This window comes from Phocoena sinus, chromosome 1, assembly GCF_008692025.1.
Source record: "Phocoena sinus isolate mPhoSin1 chromosome 1, mPhoSin1.pri, whole genome shotgun sequence".
Classification (NCBI taxonomy): Eukaryota; Metazoa; Chordata; class Mammalia; order Artiodactyla; family Phocoenidae; genus Phocoena; species Phocoena sinus.
In genome coordinates, this window is record NC_045763.1 from 53,447,217 (window position 1) to 53,465,027 (window position 17,811).

The following is a 17,811-nucleotide window of genomic DNA, read 5'->3' on the forward strand; positions in this document are numbered from 1 at the left end:
GGATAAAATAGATTTGAGTGCCCTCCTAAGTCAGATAGTGGCTATCCTATGTACACCGGACAAGAGATCTGTGAACAGTCTTAAATCTTTGCACACCAGTAAGAAGCTTCTTTGGTTTATATTGTGAAACCTAAAGTCAAACTTCACATAAATCTTGAGATAACTATTTTGGTTGTGTGTCACGAATGAACAGTAAAGGATAGATTTCCCACAGAAACACTGCTTACCTACCATTTGCTAGTAAAATAGTGGAAATAGCCCAAATCACCAGAACTGGTATTCTAGGAGCTGTTCTGTGCCTGTCCTCCTGGTAATGAAGTTTTAGCTCCCACCTCCTCTGCTCCAATTAGACTCCTTCTCACACAGTCCGCCCATGCGGGGACTGTCATATACATCCCATCATCCTTCATCTGGCAGAACAAATTTAGAAGGCAAATGAGGAGGCTGGGAACCTTTCCAGTTCAAAGAACAAAATGCTCCAGACATTAATGGGACCTAGAGGGTGCACACCCCATATGAAAAATTTATACCCCTCGGTGTTGAAAGAGTTGATGCCTTTCCAAAAGTATCCTCTGCAGCACCTGACTTACTAAGCAGAAGTTGGCCAACTTCTAGCATCATCACTCTTTGTCACTAATTGTATCTTAGTATCCCTTGCGTAATACATCTGTTTTTGTACCTAATGGCTTTGCATGCTCAAAACCAGTGTATATTTACATTTTTTTTTAATTCTGTGGTGCTGTGAGTGCATTTTCAACTGAGAACTTAGGAAGTGATTCTAATTTGAGCCAAGAACTTAGCGTTTACCGTGTACTGATACTGCCTTTTACTGTGTACTGATTCTGCCTATTTTAACATCCACAGAAATGAAGATGCAGTCAGTCAGATGGCCGTTACTCCCTTTCCATTACCATCAAGTTCCCCATCTTCTACTGAGGTAAGATGGCTCCTAATTAGCTTAGTGAATGAATTACATGGACTTTCAGTATCTGGTATTCCAAACTCAGAATTTATTAGCTAGGGTATTTCCCTAATTAAAATAGGAAGTATTTGAGGCACTGATTATAAAGTAATATAACAATGTTAAAGAAACAAATTCGAACTTAACCATATGAGTACTGCCTTCCTCAAAGTTCCTTAAGGTTCATTCTAGATATGCAATTTGTCCTAACAAGGCATTTCAGAATTTATTAGAAAATTCTCTTTTTTAATGACTGAATCATACCTTTCTTTATGGTATAAAAACACTTTAATACTATGATTGCTGGTGTCTTTAAACATTTTCATCTATTGGTGAAGAAATTACTAGTACAACAAGATTGCTAACATAGTAATATGCTTCTAGAGATGGATGGATAGATAGATAGGTAGCTGGCTATATAAATAATCAGCTGAGGGATTCCCAGCTGAGGAACGTTACATTCTCTTCTCATTTTTTACTTATTAAGTTATTTTTAATTCCCTAAAATACTCATTTATTATAACTAATCAAACAATGCAGTTATTAGAAAATTTTATTTTCCTTTCCGTACCTCCTCAAGGAAGTTAAGTTTTATTGTTTAGTATCTTTCTATACTTTTTCCTTTGCTTCTATAACAAAAATAAACTATTTGAATAGCGTCTCTTTTAGTAAATATTTGATCACATGATACGTATTCTTTCCATTCAACAAGTATTCGATGAATGCATATTACGCGCCAGGTACTATTTTGGGTATTTAAAGATACAGGCATCAATAAAACAGATAAGTCTCCCTGACATGGTTCAGCTTACCTTCTAATGAGGAAATTAACTAGCAAATGCATAAATAAACTAAGAGAATTATCAATAGTGTTCAGTGTCTTACAGATAATTAAAATAGGGAATGTGGCTTGTGACTACTTTGATTGGTTATAGGGAAAGCCTCTTGGACAAGGTGAAATTTAAACAAGATCAAAATGATAAGAAGGAGCCAGACATGCAAAAATAAGGGGGAAGAGCTTTCTCTGCAGAAAGGACAAAAATAGCTCTCAAGCAAGAATAAGCTCGGGGCGCGTATTGGGAGCCCTGGAGAGTAGTGGGATAAAATGCAAGAGAGAGGGAGGGAATGTGACGTGGGAGGGAGAGAGGAGCTTTGTGAGTCAGAGTAAGAAGTTCAGGTTTTAGTCTGTGTGCAGTAGAAGCCACTGGAAGGTTTTTAATAGGGGAGTGAGGTGACCTGATAATATAGTCTACCAGGTGGAGAATGGACTAAAGGAAGGTAAAAGTAATACACCAGACGGCAGAAGCCCAGGCAAGACCTGATTGTGGTTAGATGAGGTTTTGGGGTTGGAAGCAAAGAAAAGTGAGCTGATGATTCTTGATGTTTTGGATGTTGAATCAGACTTGATTAAATGTGGGAGCCGAAGGGAACTAGAGAATCGTGGATAGACCTAGATTTTTGGCTTGAGCAACTAGGTAGATGGTGGTGCCATTTACATTTAGGCAGAAATTAAGAGGTCATTGTAGACTGGTTAAGCTTGAGGTGCATATTATGCATTCTTCTGGAATAAATTCTATACATTAAAAAGAGAAAAGGTGCTTTATTTTGCTTAATCTAATAGTCATATTTAATATGCTGTATTATATATTTTTTCCAATTGACAGACATTCAGATTGCTTTCCAATTTTTTGCCAGTAAAAGAATACCAAAATAAACATACATGTGTGATGTGCACACCTGCACACATGTGTATGTCAATCATTTGGTACTGGTGCTTGTATTTCTATAGCGTAGATTTCCCCAATGTACAATTGCTGAGGCAAAAAGTACACAAGTTCAAAATTTTAATCTGTATCTACTAGTTACTATCAGAAAAGATTGTAGTGATATTGACTCCCCACTGATAGCCATTTAGCCACACCTTTGCTGGCACTGGGTATTTTCATTCTAACTGAGACTAGAGTAGGCAGTTAGCAGTGGTGGAAATGAGGGGCCCCAGAGGGGTGCTACTTCAGTTCAAATCCTAGCACAGCCATACACCAGACATGTGAACTTGGATAGTTACAGTAACTTCTGTCCCCACTTATCTGTAGGGAGATAACAACAATAGTTCCTACTTCGTAAGGTTGTTAAGATTAAATGAGAGAGGGAGAGGAGAAGATATCTATATCTATCTATCTAGATCTAGTTATTTTGTGCCAGGCACATGGTAGCTACCCAATAAGTGTTAGTACTTAATTCCTAATTCTTTTGCGTTTATAGAATGTCATATAAATCCTTTTTGTTTTGGATGGGTGGGGGTCAGTATTTTAGAATAATTTTTTCTATAGTACTCTTAGTTATGAATGTTCCCATCAAAATAGCATCCGCTTGGAACTGAATTTTTCTTTCATTGCCCATATTTTTTTTCAGTTCAGTGAGCAACAAAACTAGCCTAGCATCAAATTGTAAATCTGCTATGAGATCCCACTTTTGTGTTTTAGAGTGAGTAAAGGTGTAGTGTTGGTGTCAACATTTAGTTTGAGAAGACCATTTCTGGGGTCCTGTTTGGTTTCTTTTGTTTACTTTCTGTCAGGAATGACTTCTAATATTAACTGTGTATTTTCTCTAGTTTATACCCAGCCAGCTGGTTTCTGCTGCCTTCCTGCTGACAGGACAGCAACTTAGAAAAGGATGATTGAATATAGTATATACTGTGTCCACTATCTTGGATGCATTGTCCCAAGTCCTATTTACATCCATACCTCTGAGAGACAGTATTTTTATTACCACTTTACAGAAGAGACTGGGGTCTAGAGCGGCTATGTAGCATACGCATATGCCCAGAGGCAGCTGTGTTATTCAGCATTACAGTGTATTAACGTGCTGTGCGCTCCACATACATCTGTTGATTTTCCCCCTTATGCCTTTGTTCCTATTGTTTCTTCCACTTGGGTTGCCTCCCCACTTCCTCTTTGTTAATTCATAACCACTAAGTCCATGGACAATTGCTTTTTGGAAGCCTCCTCCAAGTTTTCTATGACTCAAAATGAATAAAATAATGTATACAGATTAATAAGCCTAGTGCCTGAAATATAAGTGCTCAAAAATGTGAGATACTATTCTTATGACCAACTTCATCCTACACTGTTCCCTTTAATAATCTTTACTCTCTTCATAGTTAAATAATACTCATGATTCATTTAAAAAGTGAAAATTGCCCTTGGTCCTTTATGTGATATCACTTGGGCCTATAGAAAAAGAGGGACCCATTTCTAAATGGGGTTATCAACTAGGATTCTGTCACTCTTCCTTCCCTCGTTATCGCCATGTTTTAATAATGTAGGACTGTAAACTCCACACTAAATTGTATGCTTTTATAGGGCCAGACTTACTGTCCTCCTGACCACTGAGTCCTCAGTGCTTAGCATATAGTACTTGCTTAATAAATACTTGTGGAATAAGTGAATGGCTTTTCTGCTGTATCCTTGATGCTTCATTTCACTGTTGCATACTTACTTCTTATTGATTCAGTTCATTCTGCCATTATTTACCAAATACCTGCTTTGCAAAACATAAAAAGATTAATTGCACATAGTCTTTACCTTCAAGAGCTTGTAGTCTTATAGGGGAAATAAGACATGTATGTTACTAGAACAAGGTGTCCTAAGAGATAAAGCTTTAGGAGGAGTTCACAGAAGGTGGATAGTATTTCCTAGTAGGAGAACAGCTACTTCTGATGGATATATTGTATTTTAAAATATGAATATGGTTAGATAAGAATGTAGGAATAGCACAAACAAAAGCACAGAAGTAAGAAAAATCTGGGTGTGGAATGGGGAGAAGAATATAATGGGTATGTGAAAGAGAGTAATAGAAGATGGGGTTGGAAAAATAAATTGAGGTCAAATGAGAGAGTCTTGAATTTAAATCTCAGAAGGTTTGGATGTCAGGCATTAGGCACTTGGAGCTGTTGAAGGCATTTTGAATAATGAAATTGTGTGATCAGGGCTCTACTTCACATAGATTAGTGTAATAGCAAAGTCAAAAATGTCTTGAAGTTGGAAACCCAATTAGGAAGTTACTGCTATGGTATCTCCTGAGAGGTATGAGGGCTCAAGTATACTTGGGAGGCAAGATATTTATTCCATTACTCGATAAGGCAGGCTGAATCTTTTAGAATATCTTTATAGAAGTAAGAACGTTCATTTTTTTCTTTTTTCAGAAGTTGTGCTTTTTTGAATACTAAGTGAAATGGAGCAGGCCTCATACAGAATGGAGAGGTTGATTACCCAAGGATTCCTATTAGATAATTTCCATTTTATCTTTACTTGTGCATTGCCTTTCTGGGATTCTGAATAGCCTTCAAGATATGCTGATAATTGGGAGTAGGAGAAAGAAATTTAATTTGTCACATCAAGTAAACATGACTTTGCAGAAAGAAATATTTGTGAACTTAGGCTGGCAATGAAACTAATAAATCATTTTGTGGGGTTTTTTTTTTTTTTTTGGTTGGGGGGTGGTTACACCGGCCTCTCACTGTTGTGGCCTCTCCCGTTGCGGAGCACAGGCTCCGGACGCGCAGGCTCAGTGGCCATGGCTCACGGGCCCAGCTGCTCCATGGCATGTGGGATCTTCCCATACCGGGGCACGAACCCATGTCCCCTGCATCGGCAGGCGGACTCTCAACCACTGCGCCACCAGGGAAGCCCCATTTTGTGGTTTTTTGAAGAGAGTGTTGGTTTTACGACATATGGGGATGACAAAATTTAAACCAACATAAGTTTTATTTTGAAAAAGAATTTTCAATTATGTCAGAGAGGTATAGTTGCTGGGTTTTTTTTTGTAATTAATTTTGCTTAGTAAAATCTTAAAAGGAAAACAGTTGTATTTACTCTTTTGTCATGTTAAATGAGGAGAGAGGGTAGGGAACAACACTATGGAATGTTTATCTGATCAGAAGTGTTTTTCCAAACCACAATAACATCCTTAACTAATTTAACTTTTATTGATAGCCTACTCTCAAGTAAAACATAAATTCCTACTGTCAACGTTCTCACTGTCTAGTTGGAGAAAACTATAGACAAATACTGGGTATGAAAAAAATAAAGCAGTACAAAAATAAAATAAAATTTATTATCACTTTATGTTGAAGATGTTGGAGGAACCCAGCAGAGGAAGTTTAAAACTTTCAGAGGCTTTGGAAGAGACTTCTCAGTAGGGATTGAGTAGCATTTCTTATCAGTCCTTTTGTGGGGGCGAAGGGGGTAAAGTCTGTGTTAAATGTACAATCATGAGCCATGCCTTTTCCTTTCATTATCTGTAAAGCATAATTCACTGTGGAATGTACTGACCACAGTCTTCATGAGGAAAGGTCGTTCTCTTTGAGCAGCCTTGGCTGAGCTGGCAGCTTTGGACAGGTGGTTTGAAGATCAGCAACAGAGGAAGGGAACCCAGCCGTCCAGATTAGCTGAATCATCTTGGGTGTCAGTGGGCCACCGTCCATCAGCCAGATGGTCTTCAAGCCACCATGATGCAATTGTGCTTTGGAAATCATGCCTGCTGACCTGTTTTTCCCTTTCCATCTGACTGATTCCTGTTTTTTAAGCTTCTAGTCAGCAGGGTATTTTATATATACGAGCCATTCTGTTCTCAGAACAGAACCCACATTGTTTTTGTTCTGTGCTTCATTTAAGCATGAAAACTCTTTTATAAACGTTGGCTCTCCTAGGAAAGTAAATACTTTATCGCTAACCTCTTTCAAGTCCAACTTCCTTTTTACCTGACTCTTCTCTCCATCTAGATTTTGACCTTAAACCCTCCTTATGGAGCTATCTCAGACTAAACAAGTAACTAAAAACAGAAGAAACACTTTAGAAGGGTCTCAAGGTACAGTTAAAAAGAGCATCAACTTTGAAATGAGACAGACCTAGGATGAATATAAAAATGAATCAGACCAAGGAGATGAATGAGGCTCAGATGGCAGTGTCAGGCATCTTTCCGTCTCATCAGGGAGATCAATTCTGTACATACATAATTAGGATACAAATGAGATGATGTATGTGACATAAGGAATTCAGGTAAACTGTTAGGTAAGCTTAGAGGAAGAAGAGACATCTTCCAGCTAAGAAGAAGGAAAGGATTTATGGAGTAAGGGGCATTTGAGACATGGCTTCGTATGATAAATTCTGTGGATGTAGATGTAAAGGGTATTCTTTTTTTGTTTTTATTCAAATCTTAAAGGATATGTAGATCATGTGCAACCTAGACTGCCTTCCCCATGTTTTCTTAAATTTTCTAAGTAAAAGCGTCAAGCAGCTCTTTTCTTTCCCACTTTTGTATTCATTTTATAAAGACCAAGAAGATCTCATCTCTTTTACTCACTTTGCTGAGAACTGTAAAGACTTCTCTGATTTTTTTAAACATCACTTTCCTTTCCCCAAGGAGACATATATTTAATTAGATGAATTAGATCTAATTAGATCTAATTAGATGAAGCTAACCACCACCCTGGTGAAAAATCTCCTCTCATCTGGGACAGAGGAGTTGGCCATTTGCAGTGTTACTAGAGAAGCCACCTGTGGATTTGTTTTACAATCCAGTGCTACAGTTACAAGCATTGTTTCCATTATATCCTCCAGTTAGATAGCATAGCCTCCCCAGGGTCTCTTCAGGGCTTCCCACAGCTTACAGAACTAGACACACAAAGTAATCAAGGCATTAAAGGTTTTTCATCGATTATATACTGATTTTTAAAAGTATAATTTGTTTCTTCAGAATTTTTCTGTCTCTAGAACTTACCCACTGTCTAAAACACTGAAAATCTATATATTTTCAAGCTTTGTTTTTTAACTTCGGCATGTTTATATTATATGGTAATTTCTTGATTACCCAAAATTCATGGAGAGGAGGATGTATCTACTGAAATTTTCTGGTTAACAAATGCTAAAATGCTTTTTGTTAAAACCATGGTCTAATGACAGTGATTTTTTTTTTTTTAAGATTATGAATCCTGTCTTCCATAAGATTAGTTACCAACACTGAGTACTGAAAAGAAAAAATAAGAGAGAAACAAGAGAATCATTTACTTAGGGCCTGGAGCATAGTTACCAAGAGCATGGCCTTTGATGGTACTCTTACCTAGCTGTGAATCCTGGATCCGCCTCTTACTGGCTAGGAGTTCTTTAACATGTTATTTTAAATGTATCATTTTTATCATCCTTGAATTGGGATTACAGTGGTACACACTTATTTAGCCTTTTTATGGTGACTACTTGAAACAGGTCATGGACAAAGAACCTGTCTCAACAAAAAGCTAGAAACAAAATTAACTGTACCTGGTGTTGTGCTGATAGACATTTTACATGTTAGTGCATTAATCTTCAAGGCAACCTGATGGGGTAGTATTTTTAATTTGATATCTTTATCTGTACTTTAAAAACAAGCACAAGTTGACCCTTGTAAAACATGGTTTAAACTGTATGGAACCACCTATATGCAGATTTCTTTCAATAGTAAATACTATAGTACTACCCAATCTGCGGTTGGATGCCAAGGGACCACAGATACAGAGGGCCAACTATAAATTATACACAGATTTTCAACTGTGGGGAGGATCTGTGCCCCTAATCCTCACATTAGGGTCAACTGTACTCAGATTTAGAAAGTAATTTGCAGAAAATCTCATAATTCTAATTCTAATGTCAAAGTTGAGATTTGAGTTCAGATCTGACCAATTCTAAAGCCCATGCTACTTACTTTCTTGGATTTTTTTCCTTTTAGATATTTCTCATGTCTCTCCTTTATTGTTTTTAACATGCAGTAATACACACTAATTCTTCTATAATCGAACACTGTAGAAATAACTAATGCAAAAATTCCCTAATCCCTCGTCCTACTCTCCAGAAGTATGCAACTTAAAAAGTTTGTTCTATGTACTTGCACATATTTTCCCTGCATTTATATCTACATGATGTATGGGGCTTTTTTCTGAAAAGATTGTGCTAATTTACATTTTTCAACGGTGTGTAAGAATTCCTGTTTCCCTACAACGTTATTAATACTGAGTGTTCTTTCTATTCTCTTGTCCATTTGATAGATGAAAAAATGCTGTATCTTTGCTTTATTTTGCACTTCTTAAATTACCAGATTGAATGTCTCAAAATCAAAACCATTTCTCTACTAACAACCCCACCTGAATTTGTACTAATCCCAGATGGTGGTGTTTTAAAATAAAAATCCATATAAATACAATGCAAATACTCCATTTATTATCCTTATTCTCCTCTATGTGTCCTCAGAAAGCAAAGAAAGTAACTATAATATATAATATATCATAATTCAATTGAGGAGATGCCTAATGTGTTTTAGAATTTTAATGTGGCTTATTATTACCAGATGTCTCATTTACATTAAATAAATATTTTTAGGAATCTGCAGGAAAAAAGTCATCAAGAAAGCAAGTACTGCATTTATTGGTTCAGCCAGTATTTATCAAGTGTTTTCCATGTGCCAGGCAGGGTGCTAGGTACCTGAGTTTCACAAATAAACAAGATAAACATAGTCTCCCATCAAACAGTTTAACCTTGTGCAGAAGATAAACAAATGTCTGAGAAAGTTTTGGCTGGAGGGAACAGAGCAGCTAACTCAGACTGACTGAAAAAAAAAGTAAGTAGATTAGCTCTCCTCAGAAGATTGCTAAGAATAAGGCTGGGCTTCAGGTTTGGTTGGTCCAGTGGCCCCATTTTGTCATCAGAGAACCAGTTCTTCCATCTCTGCCTTTGCTCTGTCATTCACAGGCTGCTTTCCTTCTGGTTGTGGGATGGCTGCCCATGGCTATTTGCACCTCATGCTCTCTTGTTAACTTGGGAGGTATGGGGACTTCTTGCGGTTCTTTTAAGATCTACGAAGGACCTTTCCAGAAGTCTCCAGCAAACCTCTCTTGGTGTCTCATTGACCAGAACTGGATCACGTACCCATTCCTGACAAAATCATTGGCAAAAAGAATAAGATTAGCCTTAAGGCAATCAGGCCTTCTCTTGGGGCAGAGAGTAGGGATCAGCTTTCTCTAAGGTGTATCTCTGAGCAACAGGTTATTGTAGATACCATGGGAAAAAAAAAAAAAAAAAGACCTACTGGAAAGGAAGAAAAGAAGAAACAATATCCGCTACAACAATAAAACAAGCAACTATGATTGAGTATCTGTACTACAGTTCAAGTCAGTGCGAGTGAAGAATGACATCTTTGCCATTTTCTTTTTAATGTCTCGTAGGATCAGGGTGGCACCAGCGAGGAAGACAGCAGTCTCGAAGCTTGTATCAAACAATTGCCTAAAAGTGAAAGCTCCAAACTGGTGAGAATACTGGGTGTTTTATCCAATGTTCTTTTTAGGGATGAACTGTATATATTTTGGATCAGTTGTGTTTGCTTCTCTAGGAATCTTGATCTCTGAGACAGGGGAAGCTATTCCATATAGCAAATGACCCAAAGAACAGTGTATTCTCCTACTTTCTTCATATTTGAATTGTGCCGTCTGGGACTAAAGAAGCAATCTCTTTTAAATCTTGTTTAATATTGGGTTTCTTTAAGGCTAGGGTGGTGCTGAATTAGTTCTAGAGGCATGAAAAGAGATGTTAAATGGGTTCCTGTGTTCATAATAAAAGATACTTAAACTTACCCAAGGGCTAGAGCATTAGGAGAGAGGCAGTTTTAGAGAACTCTTCCTCCTTATGTGTCCTAACGTTTCATATCTTGTTATTTAATATTTATGGAACTTTTACTGGGTACCGCGTGCTATCCTGTGCTCTACATTCATTTTCTGATCCTCACGGCTGTAGGTGGCAATATTTTTCTTTCACGTGTGCAGAAACTGAAGGCTTGCTTAGAGATGTTAACTAACTTGCGAAAGGCCACTCACTAGTATGTTCTAGTCCTGGAGATTGATCTCATTCGGTCTGACTCCCAAGCCTTTGCTCATAATCTACCTTTCTGTTTTGCAGCCTAGCACTTCCAGGGTTAGACTGCAAGTGCTAGAAAGAAATGTGGGCTTTTTTTTTCCCTCTGTTTCAAAATATCTTAAGAGTCTCAAAGAATTAATCACTTAGGTGGGTCACTGTGATTTTATGACAGCACAGAGTCGTTCATTTTACTTCAGGGAGTTTGAAAAATCATCCATTTATCTTCTTTCAACTTTTATATATATATCAGGACTGGCTTAGATTCCATATCCTAGAAAATGAACTGATTCTTTCAGGCTGAAGGAAAAGGACATTTCAGCAAGAGTGGAAATTATAATGGTCCGCTCTTACACAAACCTTATGTGAGGCATCAAGAATAGTGGGACCAACAGATTATGACCATTGTTCTTGAACAAGACGTGCCAAAGTTACACTGTTCCCTTTCCAAAAGACAAACTGCATCTTCGCACTGAAGAGGAATGAGGAACATCAACAAATTTCAAACTCCAGCTCCTTCGTTCATTTAAAAATACTACTGAGACTTCCCTGTTGGTGCAGTGGTTAAGAATCCGCCTGCCCATGCAGTGGACGCGGGTTCGAGCCCTAGTCCGGGAAGATCCCACAAGCCGCGGAGCAACTAAGCCCATGCGCCACAACTACTGAGCCTGCGCTCTAGAGCCCACGAGCCACAACTACTGAACCCATGTGCCGCAACTACTGAAGCCCACACGCCTAGAGCCCGTGCTCCGCAACAAGGGATGCCACCGCAATGAGAAGCCCGCACACTGTAACGAAGAGTAGCCCCCGCTCGCCGCAACTAGAAAAGCCCGAGCGCAGCAATGAAGACCCAATGCAGCCAAAAATTAATTAATTAATTAAAAAAGAAATTTAAAAAACCCCTACTAACTGGTTCTTTTTGGCACTGTTTCTCCAAAGATAGATCAAGGAAAAATATTTTAAAGCAACAGGGCTTTGCAAGTAGAGGCCCCTGATTTCATCCACAGAGGAAATGGTAAAAAGAGTGAGAACACTCCCTTGCTTGTTGGGAGAGGCAGGTAGTCCCACAGAGGCTCACTTATAGGCTGCAGGCAAAAGCCACCTGTCATCCACCCTCTATTCCCAAGAAGGCAACACCAGTGATGGGGCTCCAAGTGCCAAAATAATTGAAGAGCCCTACCCTCAGGCAGAGGACCTGAAAGAATAAGGATAATTTTTAGATTCTTTCAGACTGCATTTTAATAAGAATAAAAGCTTCCCCAAACCCATTGACTGGTATTTTTCTTTCTCCCCTCCCCCCCCACCTCCTCCTCTTTTTGGTATTCTACAATTTCTTTGTCACCATTTCCAATAGAATATCCATTGTCTAGTCAACTGAGGAAAGATAGCCAAATTTGAACAACTTTTATAGCATAAATATAAATATAAGTGGCCTAGCATTGCTTAAGAGTATGTCTAACTTGAGCAAGTTAGACCTCACCAAGCCTCAGTTTACTCATCTGAAGGATGGGAGTAACCAGGATGTTATGAGAAACAAATAGGCAATAAAGTATAAACATGTAGTAGAGTATAAGGTACATAGTTGGTGCTTAGCAAGTTCATGCATTAATTCAGAAAATATTTGCCAAATGCCACTATGTTCCAGGCACCGGAGACACAAAAGTGAACAAAATGTACCAGAATGCGTGCCTTCATGGAGACTCATTCATGGGTAGATGGGGGAAGGGAGATAGATAATACATAAATTAGCAAATTATATTAAATCATGAAACTGCTGTTCTTGAGGGTAAAAATTTCATCTGGCTCAACCTAACATATTCATTATTGTCTCATCATAAAGTACAGTTGACTCTTGAAAAATGCATTGGTTAGGGATGCTGACCTTCTGCACAGTGGAAAATCCATGTATAGCTTATAAGGCCCCCTGTGTTCTGGGTTCCTCCACATCCACGGCTCCAACCAACCTCAGATGGCAGATTGTGTAGTATTGTATTTACTATTGAAAAAAATCCGTGTGTAAGTGGACCCACGTGGTTCAAACCAATGTAGTTCAAGGGTCAACTGTATTAATAACAGTTCCTCATCACTAGTCATCATTTGCTTGTTTCTATTGTGAGACTGGCACCAGCTCCCCTGCATTGCTGCACCATTCTAGGATGGTTGCTGGATGCACCTCGTCAGAGGACAGCATGTGATCTGTATGGGCCTTGACTCCTGTTACCTTAGTTTATGTCCGTTGGAAACAGTAAGCTCTAACCCTTTAAAGGTTGAATTTCTTGCTTCCTGTGGGAGCATATATCTCATCAGACACTGCTGGCCCCTACAGGAGAGACCAGGAGGAAAATACAGGTCTTGCTCTTAAGCAGCTTACCCTCAAGCATCAGTGAGGATAACAGAATTTGTACCTGGAAAATCAGACCAGGCAGAAGTGTATTAAAGAGAGAGAAAAAAAATGTTACAGGAGTTCAAAAGTGAAAGGAAAACCATCTCGTTCAGGGATTAGGGACGGTTTCTTAGACTCTTGGCCTTTAAGGTGAACCTTTAAAGATGAGAAGGCGATTGACTACTGAGGGGTTCACCAGGTGAATCAAACAGTGTGGGTGATGTACAGTGTGCAAAGTTGAACGGTAGAATCACAGAACTGAAGGGACTATATGCTATGAATTATAGATTAACATATTCATCTTTTTATGTTCAGTGCTCAATAAATGTCTCCTTAACTACATGGATACACATATATACAAGGTGCTACCTATGAGAAACTATACTCCAAAGGGCTATTAAAGTGCTTCTCCAAGATTACCTGTTTTCCGAGCTAAGACTAAGCCATGAGTCTACATATATTCCAGTGCTTATTTCCACTATCCAGTGATGATTGGCTTTCGTCCATATCTCAGTAGTCCCCAGATTCACAGCCAAGGAGTTTATAATAACTTCAGTAGATATTAGATTTCTCTAAAATATTTTTTAAAAGGAGAATGACTTGTTTTTAGACAACTGATCAGGTGATGGTTGGTGAAGCATAGATTCCAATTGTGAGAGACTGGAGACAGGGAAGTGTCTGGAATCTATTTCAGAAGTCTAGGTGAGAGCCTGTTAAGACTGTTTTTTAAGCCTTTTGAAAGGAGCTTAAAAAAAATTTTTGCACAGAGCTTTGCAATTTGCAAAACTGCCTCATCTATTATCTCGTTAGCTTAAATATTTTAATATCTATTTTTTCTAACATGATATTAGTTCATGATTTTATTCAATTTTATCCCCAAAATAACCCTATGTAAGAAGTAGGGCAGGAGTTATTTAATCACTGACTTACAGATGAGATCTTAAGCTGCTTAGTGAAAGACCACAAAACTAGAAATTAGAAGAGCTGCACCTCATCCTGAAGGGTCCTTGTCTCCCTGGTATCTTGACATAGAAAAGCATGAATCCCTAAAATAAGTATTTTAATCTTTTGGGTATAAACCTATGTTTTTATCATGTTGGGGATATCTGTGTTAATATAATACACTCTTTTGGGGCAGTATAGCTAAATCATTAAGAGTGCAAAGATTGGAGCCATTCTACTTAGATTCAAATCCTGGTTCCACCATTTACTAGCCATACAACCTTAGGCAAACAGCTTAACCTCTCTGTGCCTCAGTTTTTGCATCTGTAAAATGGGAGAAAGAAACAAAGGGTTATTGTGAGAGAAAGGAGTTAATAACTATAAAGTACTAGGTAGAACCATGCCAGAGTACCCGGAATGACTGTGTAAGGGGGAGTTGTTGTTAATGATGATGATGCTGTTATGCTGATTAAAGCATTAAGCGTCAGCCAGATGAGGATTAGCTGTTCTGAGTGAAGCATTACGTGTAACTTGGAAAACTGAAGTGAATTTTTTCAAACCCCAAAATGCAACTGCTGATAATAGATAGCATCTATTGAATGCCTGTGTGCCAGGCATTATTCTAACATCATTCACATAACAATCGTATGAAGTTAGTACTAGTATCATCTCCATTTAAGAGATGAGGAAACTGAGATACTGAAATGTTAAGTTGCCTAAATAATCACCTGGTGAAGCCAGGATCCAGGTCCATGCACTGTGAGGCTGGAGGCTGCACTCTAAACCACTATGCAGTACTGCTTCTCGGAGAGATACAGGTATAGAACAAAACTGAAGTCAAGGGACAGCAAGAGAGTTACGCTGGGATCTGAACTTTGTGATTTTCATTCCCTAAACCTTGAACTCCAATATAGAAAATTATAACATAGAAACAGGTAGATACTGAAATTTACCTTTCACATTGGTAAATGAAGTGATATAGACCTCCACGCCGGTGTTTCATAAAATGGGGGAAACTAAAGCATTTCAGGAAGCTAACCTGTGCCAGGCATTTTCATACTGATTATCTTATTTAACCCAATGATGCACATGTTTTTAGCCCTACTTTACTGATAAGGTACTGAGGCTAAGAGATGTCAAGTCTGTTCCTAAGGTCTCACAGCTGGTGGGTGCTATGGCTGGGACTCAAACCCAGTTCCCTTTGCCTCTAAACCCCATCTTCTCTTCACTGTGCAGTTCACATAGACAGCCTTTCTTGGAATATCAGAAGTATCACCGTGTGATCTATTTGTTCAAACAACAGCTATTCATTGAGTATCTCTTGAATGTCAGACAATGTTGTGTACAGGGGATTCAGTGATGAGCAAAACTATTAGCACTTCTTAAAGGGCTTGAGATGTTCAAGGACAGGTGTTCACATCAGCTTGCAGTCTTTAGAAGCTCAGTATTTAGGTGGGGAGGAAGGAGCAAGAGAAGGAAAGGAAGAGATAGTACTGTGTTGTTCCTTTTTTTTTCTTTTTCCGGTACGCGGGCCTCTCACTGTTATGGCCTCTCCTGTTGCGGAGCACAGGCTCCGGACGTGCAGGCTCAGCGGCCATGGCCCACGGGCCCAGCCACTCCGCGGCATGTGGGATCTTCCCAGACAGGGGCACGAACCCGTGTCCCCTGCATCAGCAGGCGGACTCTCAACCACTGCGCCACTAGGGGAGCCCCTGTGTTGTTCTTATAAATATCTAACCTCTGTTCTTGCTACCACCTTTGGATCTCTAGCCTTGTCTGATTCTATAGTTTTCTGCCTTGATGTAAAACCAATTTATGTTTTCTTTGGTTCTTGTCTGTCTCCTTCTCCATGTTGTTATAGATACTAATAGCCAGTAAAATAATTTCAGAGCTACTAGCATACAACAAAATAATAAAAGGACAAATAACTCAATTAAAAGATGGGTAGGGATCTGAACAGGCATTTCTCCATACAAATGGCCAATAAGCACATAAAAAGATGGTCAGCCTCATTAACCATTAGAGAAATGCACATCAAAACCACAGTGAGGTACCACTTCATACCTGCTAGGAGATTATAGTCAAATACACAGATAATATAAGTGCTGACAAGGATATGGAGAAATTGGAACTCTCATACGTTGCTGCTCCAGCCAGTTTGGAAAACAGTTTGCAGTTCCTCAAAATATTAACAGAATTACCATATGACCTAGCAGTTTTACTCCTAGGTATATACCCAAGAGAAGTGAAAATACACATCACACAAGAACTTGTAAACAATTGTTTACAGAAGCATTATGAATAATAGGCCCCAAATGGAAACAACCTAAATGTCCACCAATGGATGAACGAATAAATAAAATATGGTCTATCCATACAGTAGACTATTATTTAGCAATGAAAGATAAAGAAATACTGATACATGATGCTATAAGGATCAAAATCTGCAGCGTGGCTTCACTCCTATTAATAGGGCTATTATTAGGGCTATTATTAGGGCTACTAATAGGGCTATTATTAGGGCTATTATTAGGGCTATTAATAGGGCTATTATTAGGGCTATTATTAGGGCTATTATTAGGGCTATTATTAGGGCTATTATTAGGGCTATTAATAGGGCTATTATTAGGGCTATTAATAGGGCTATTATTAATAATGCTGCTGTAAACAATTGTTTACAAATTTTTGTGTGATGTGTATTTTCATTTCTCTTGGGTATATACCTAGGAGTAAAACTGCTGTGTCATACGGTAATTCTGTCAATATGGGCACACTTGCCCAGTTTTACTTCAAATTCTTACATTTAAGCACCATTATTTATAGGGGAAACTGAGAGCCAAATATGGTAATGGAGGTTCCAAATGATTATGTGCACTTTGCACTAGAAGACTTGTTAGGAAATTACTAATAAGCTTGCCACAGACATAACAGCAGAAGTGCTTCAGCCACTCACGTGTTCTTGTGATTTTAGGTTGCTGTAGATTGTTTAAGACAGCTTATTTTAAAAGTAGAAAAACAGATTTTGTAAGTGCTTGCCATTAACTTGCTACTAAATTCCCAATGTATTGATTGAATCAATAAAAAGTCAGATGTTACCCCCCCCAAAAAAGACAGAACCAAAATCTATAGACAGAAAGTAAATTAGTGGTTGCCTATGGCTGGGGGATAGAAAGTGACCCTAATGGGTACAAGGTTTCTTTCAGAGATTATGAAATGCTCTAAACTTTGATTATGATGACACTTGTATAATTCTGAATGGTAAAACCATTGTATTGTACACTTTAGATGGATGAATGTTATGATATGTTAATTATATCTCAGTAAAGATGTTTTAAAAAATTACAGGAGGAAGAAGAGGGGAAGACAGAATATAGACAATCCACAAACTGAAACCAAATCAGAAATTTAATTCTAGGTAACCTCTACACTGGAAATTCTGTGATTCTGTTAAAGAACTATAATATGATCCTATGCGAGGAACTTTTAATGTAGTCTCTCCACATTTTGGAATCTTTTTGCAAGTGTTTAATATAATCTGCACTCAAGTAAAAAAAGCCCCACTTCTTTGTCCATCACAATTAAAGCTTGACTTT

General features: G+C 38.3%; 1 protein-coding gene across 6 annotated transcripts in view; it reads left to right on the forward strand.

Annotated features, from left to right (window-relative positions):
• Nucleotides 1-17,811, forward strand: part of PATJ (PATJ crumbs cell polarity complex component) — a 352,815-nt gene that overhangs the window by 253,037 nt on the left and 81,967 nt on the right. For all 6 annotated transcript variants that reach the window (XM_032644105.1, XM_032644108.1, XM_032644106.1 and 3 more), the window contains 2 exons: nt 865-937; nt 10,212-10,292. In XM_032644105.1, the coding sequence (XP_032499996.1) occupies nt 865-937; nt 10,212-10,292 (154 nt within the window). The remainder of the gene's footprint in view (nt 1-864; nt 938-10,211; nt 10,293-17,811) is intronic.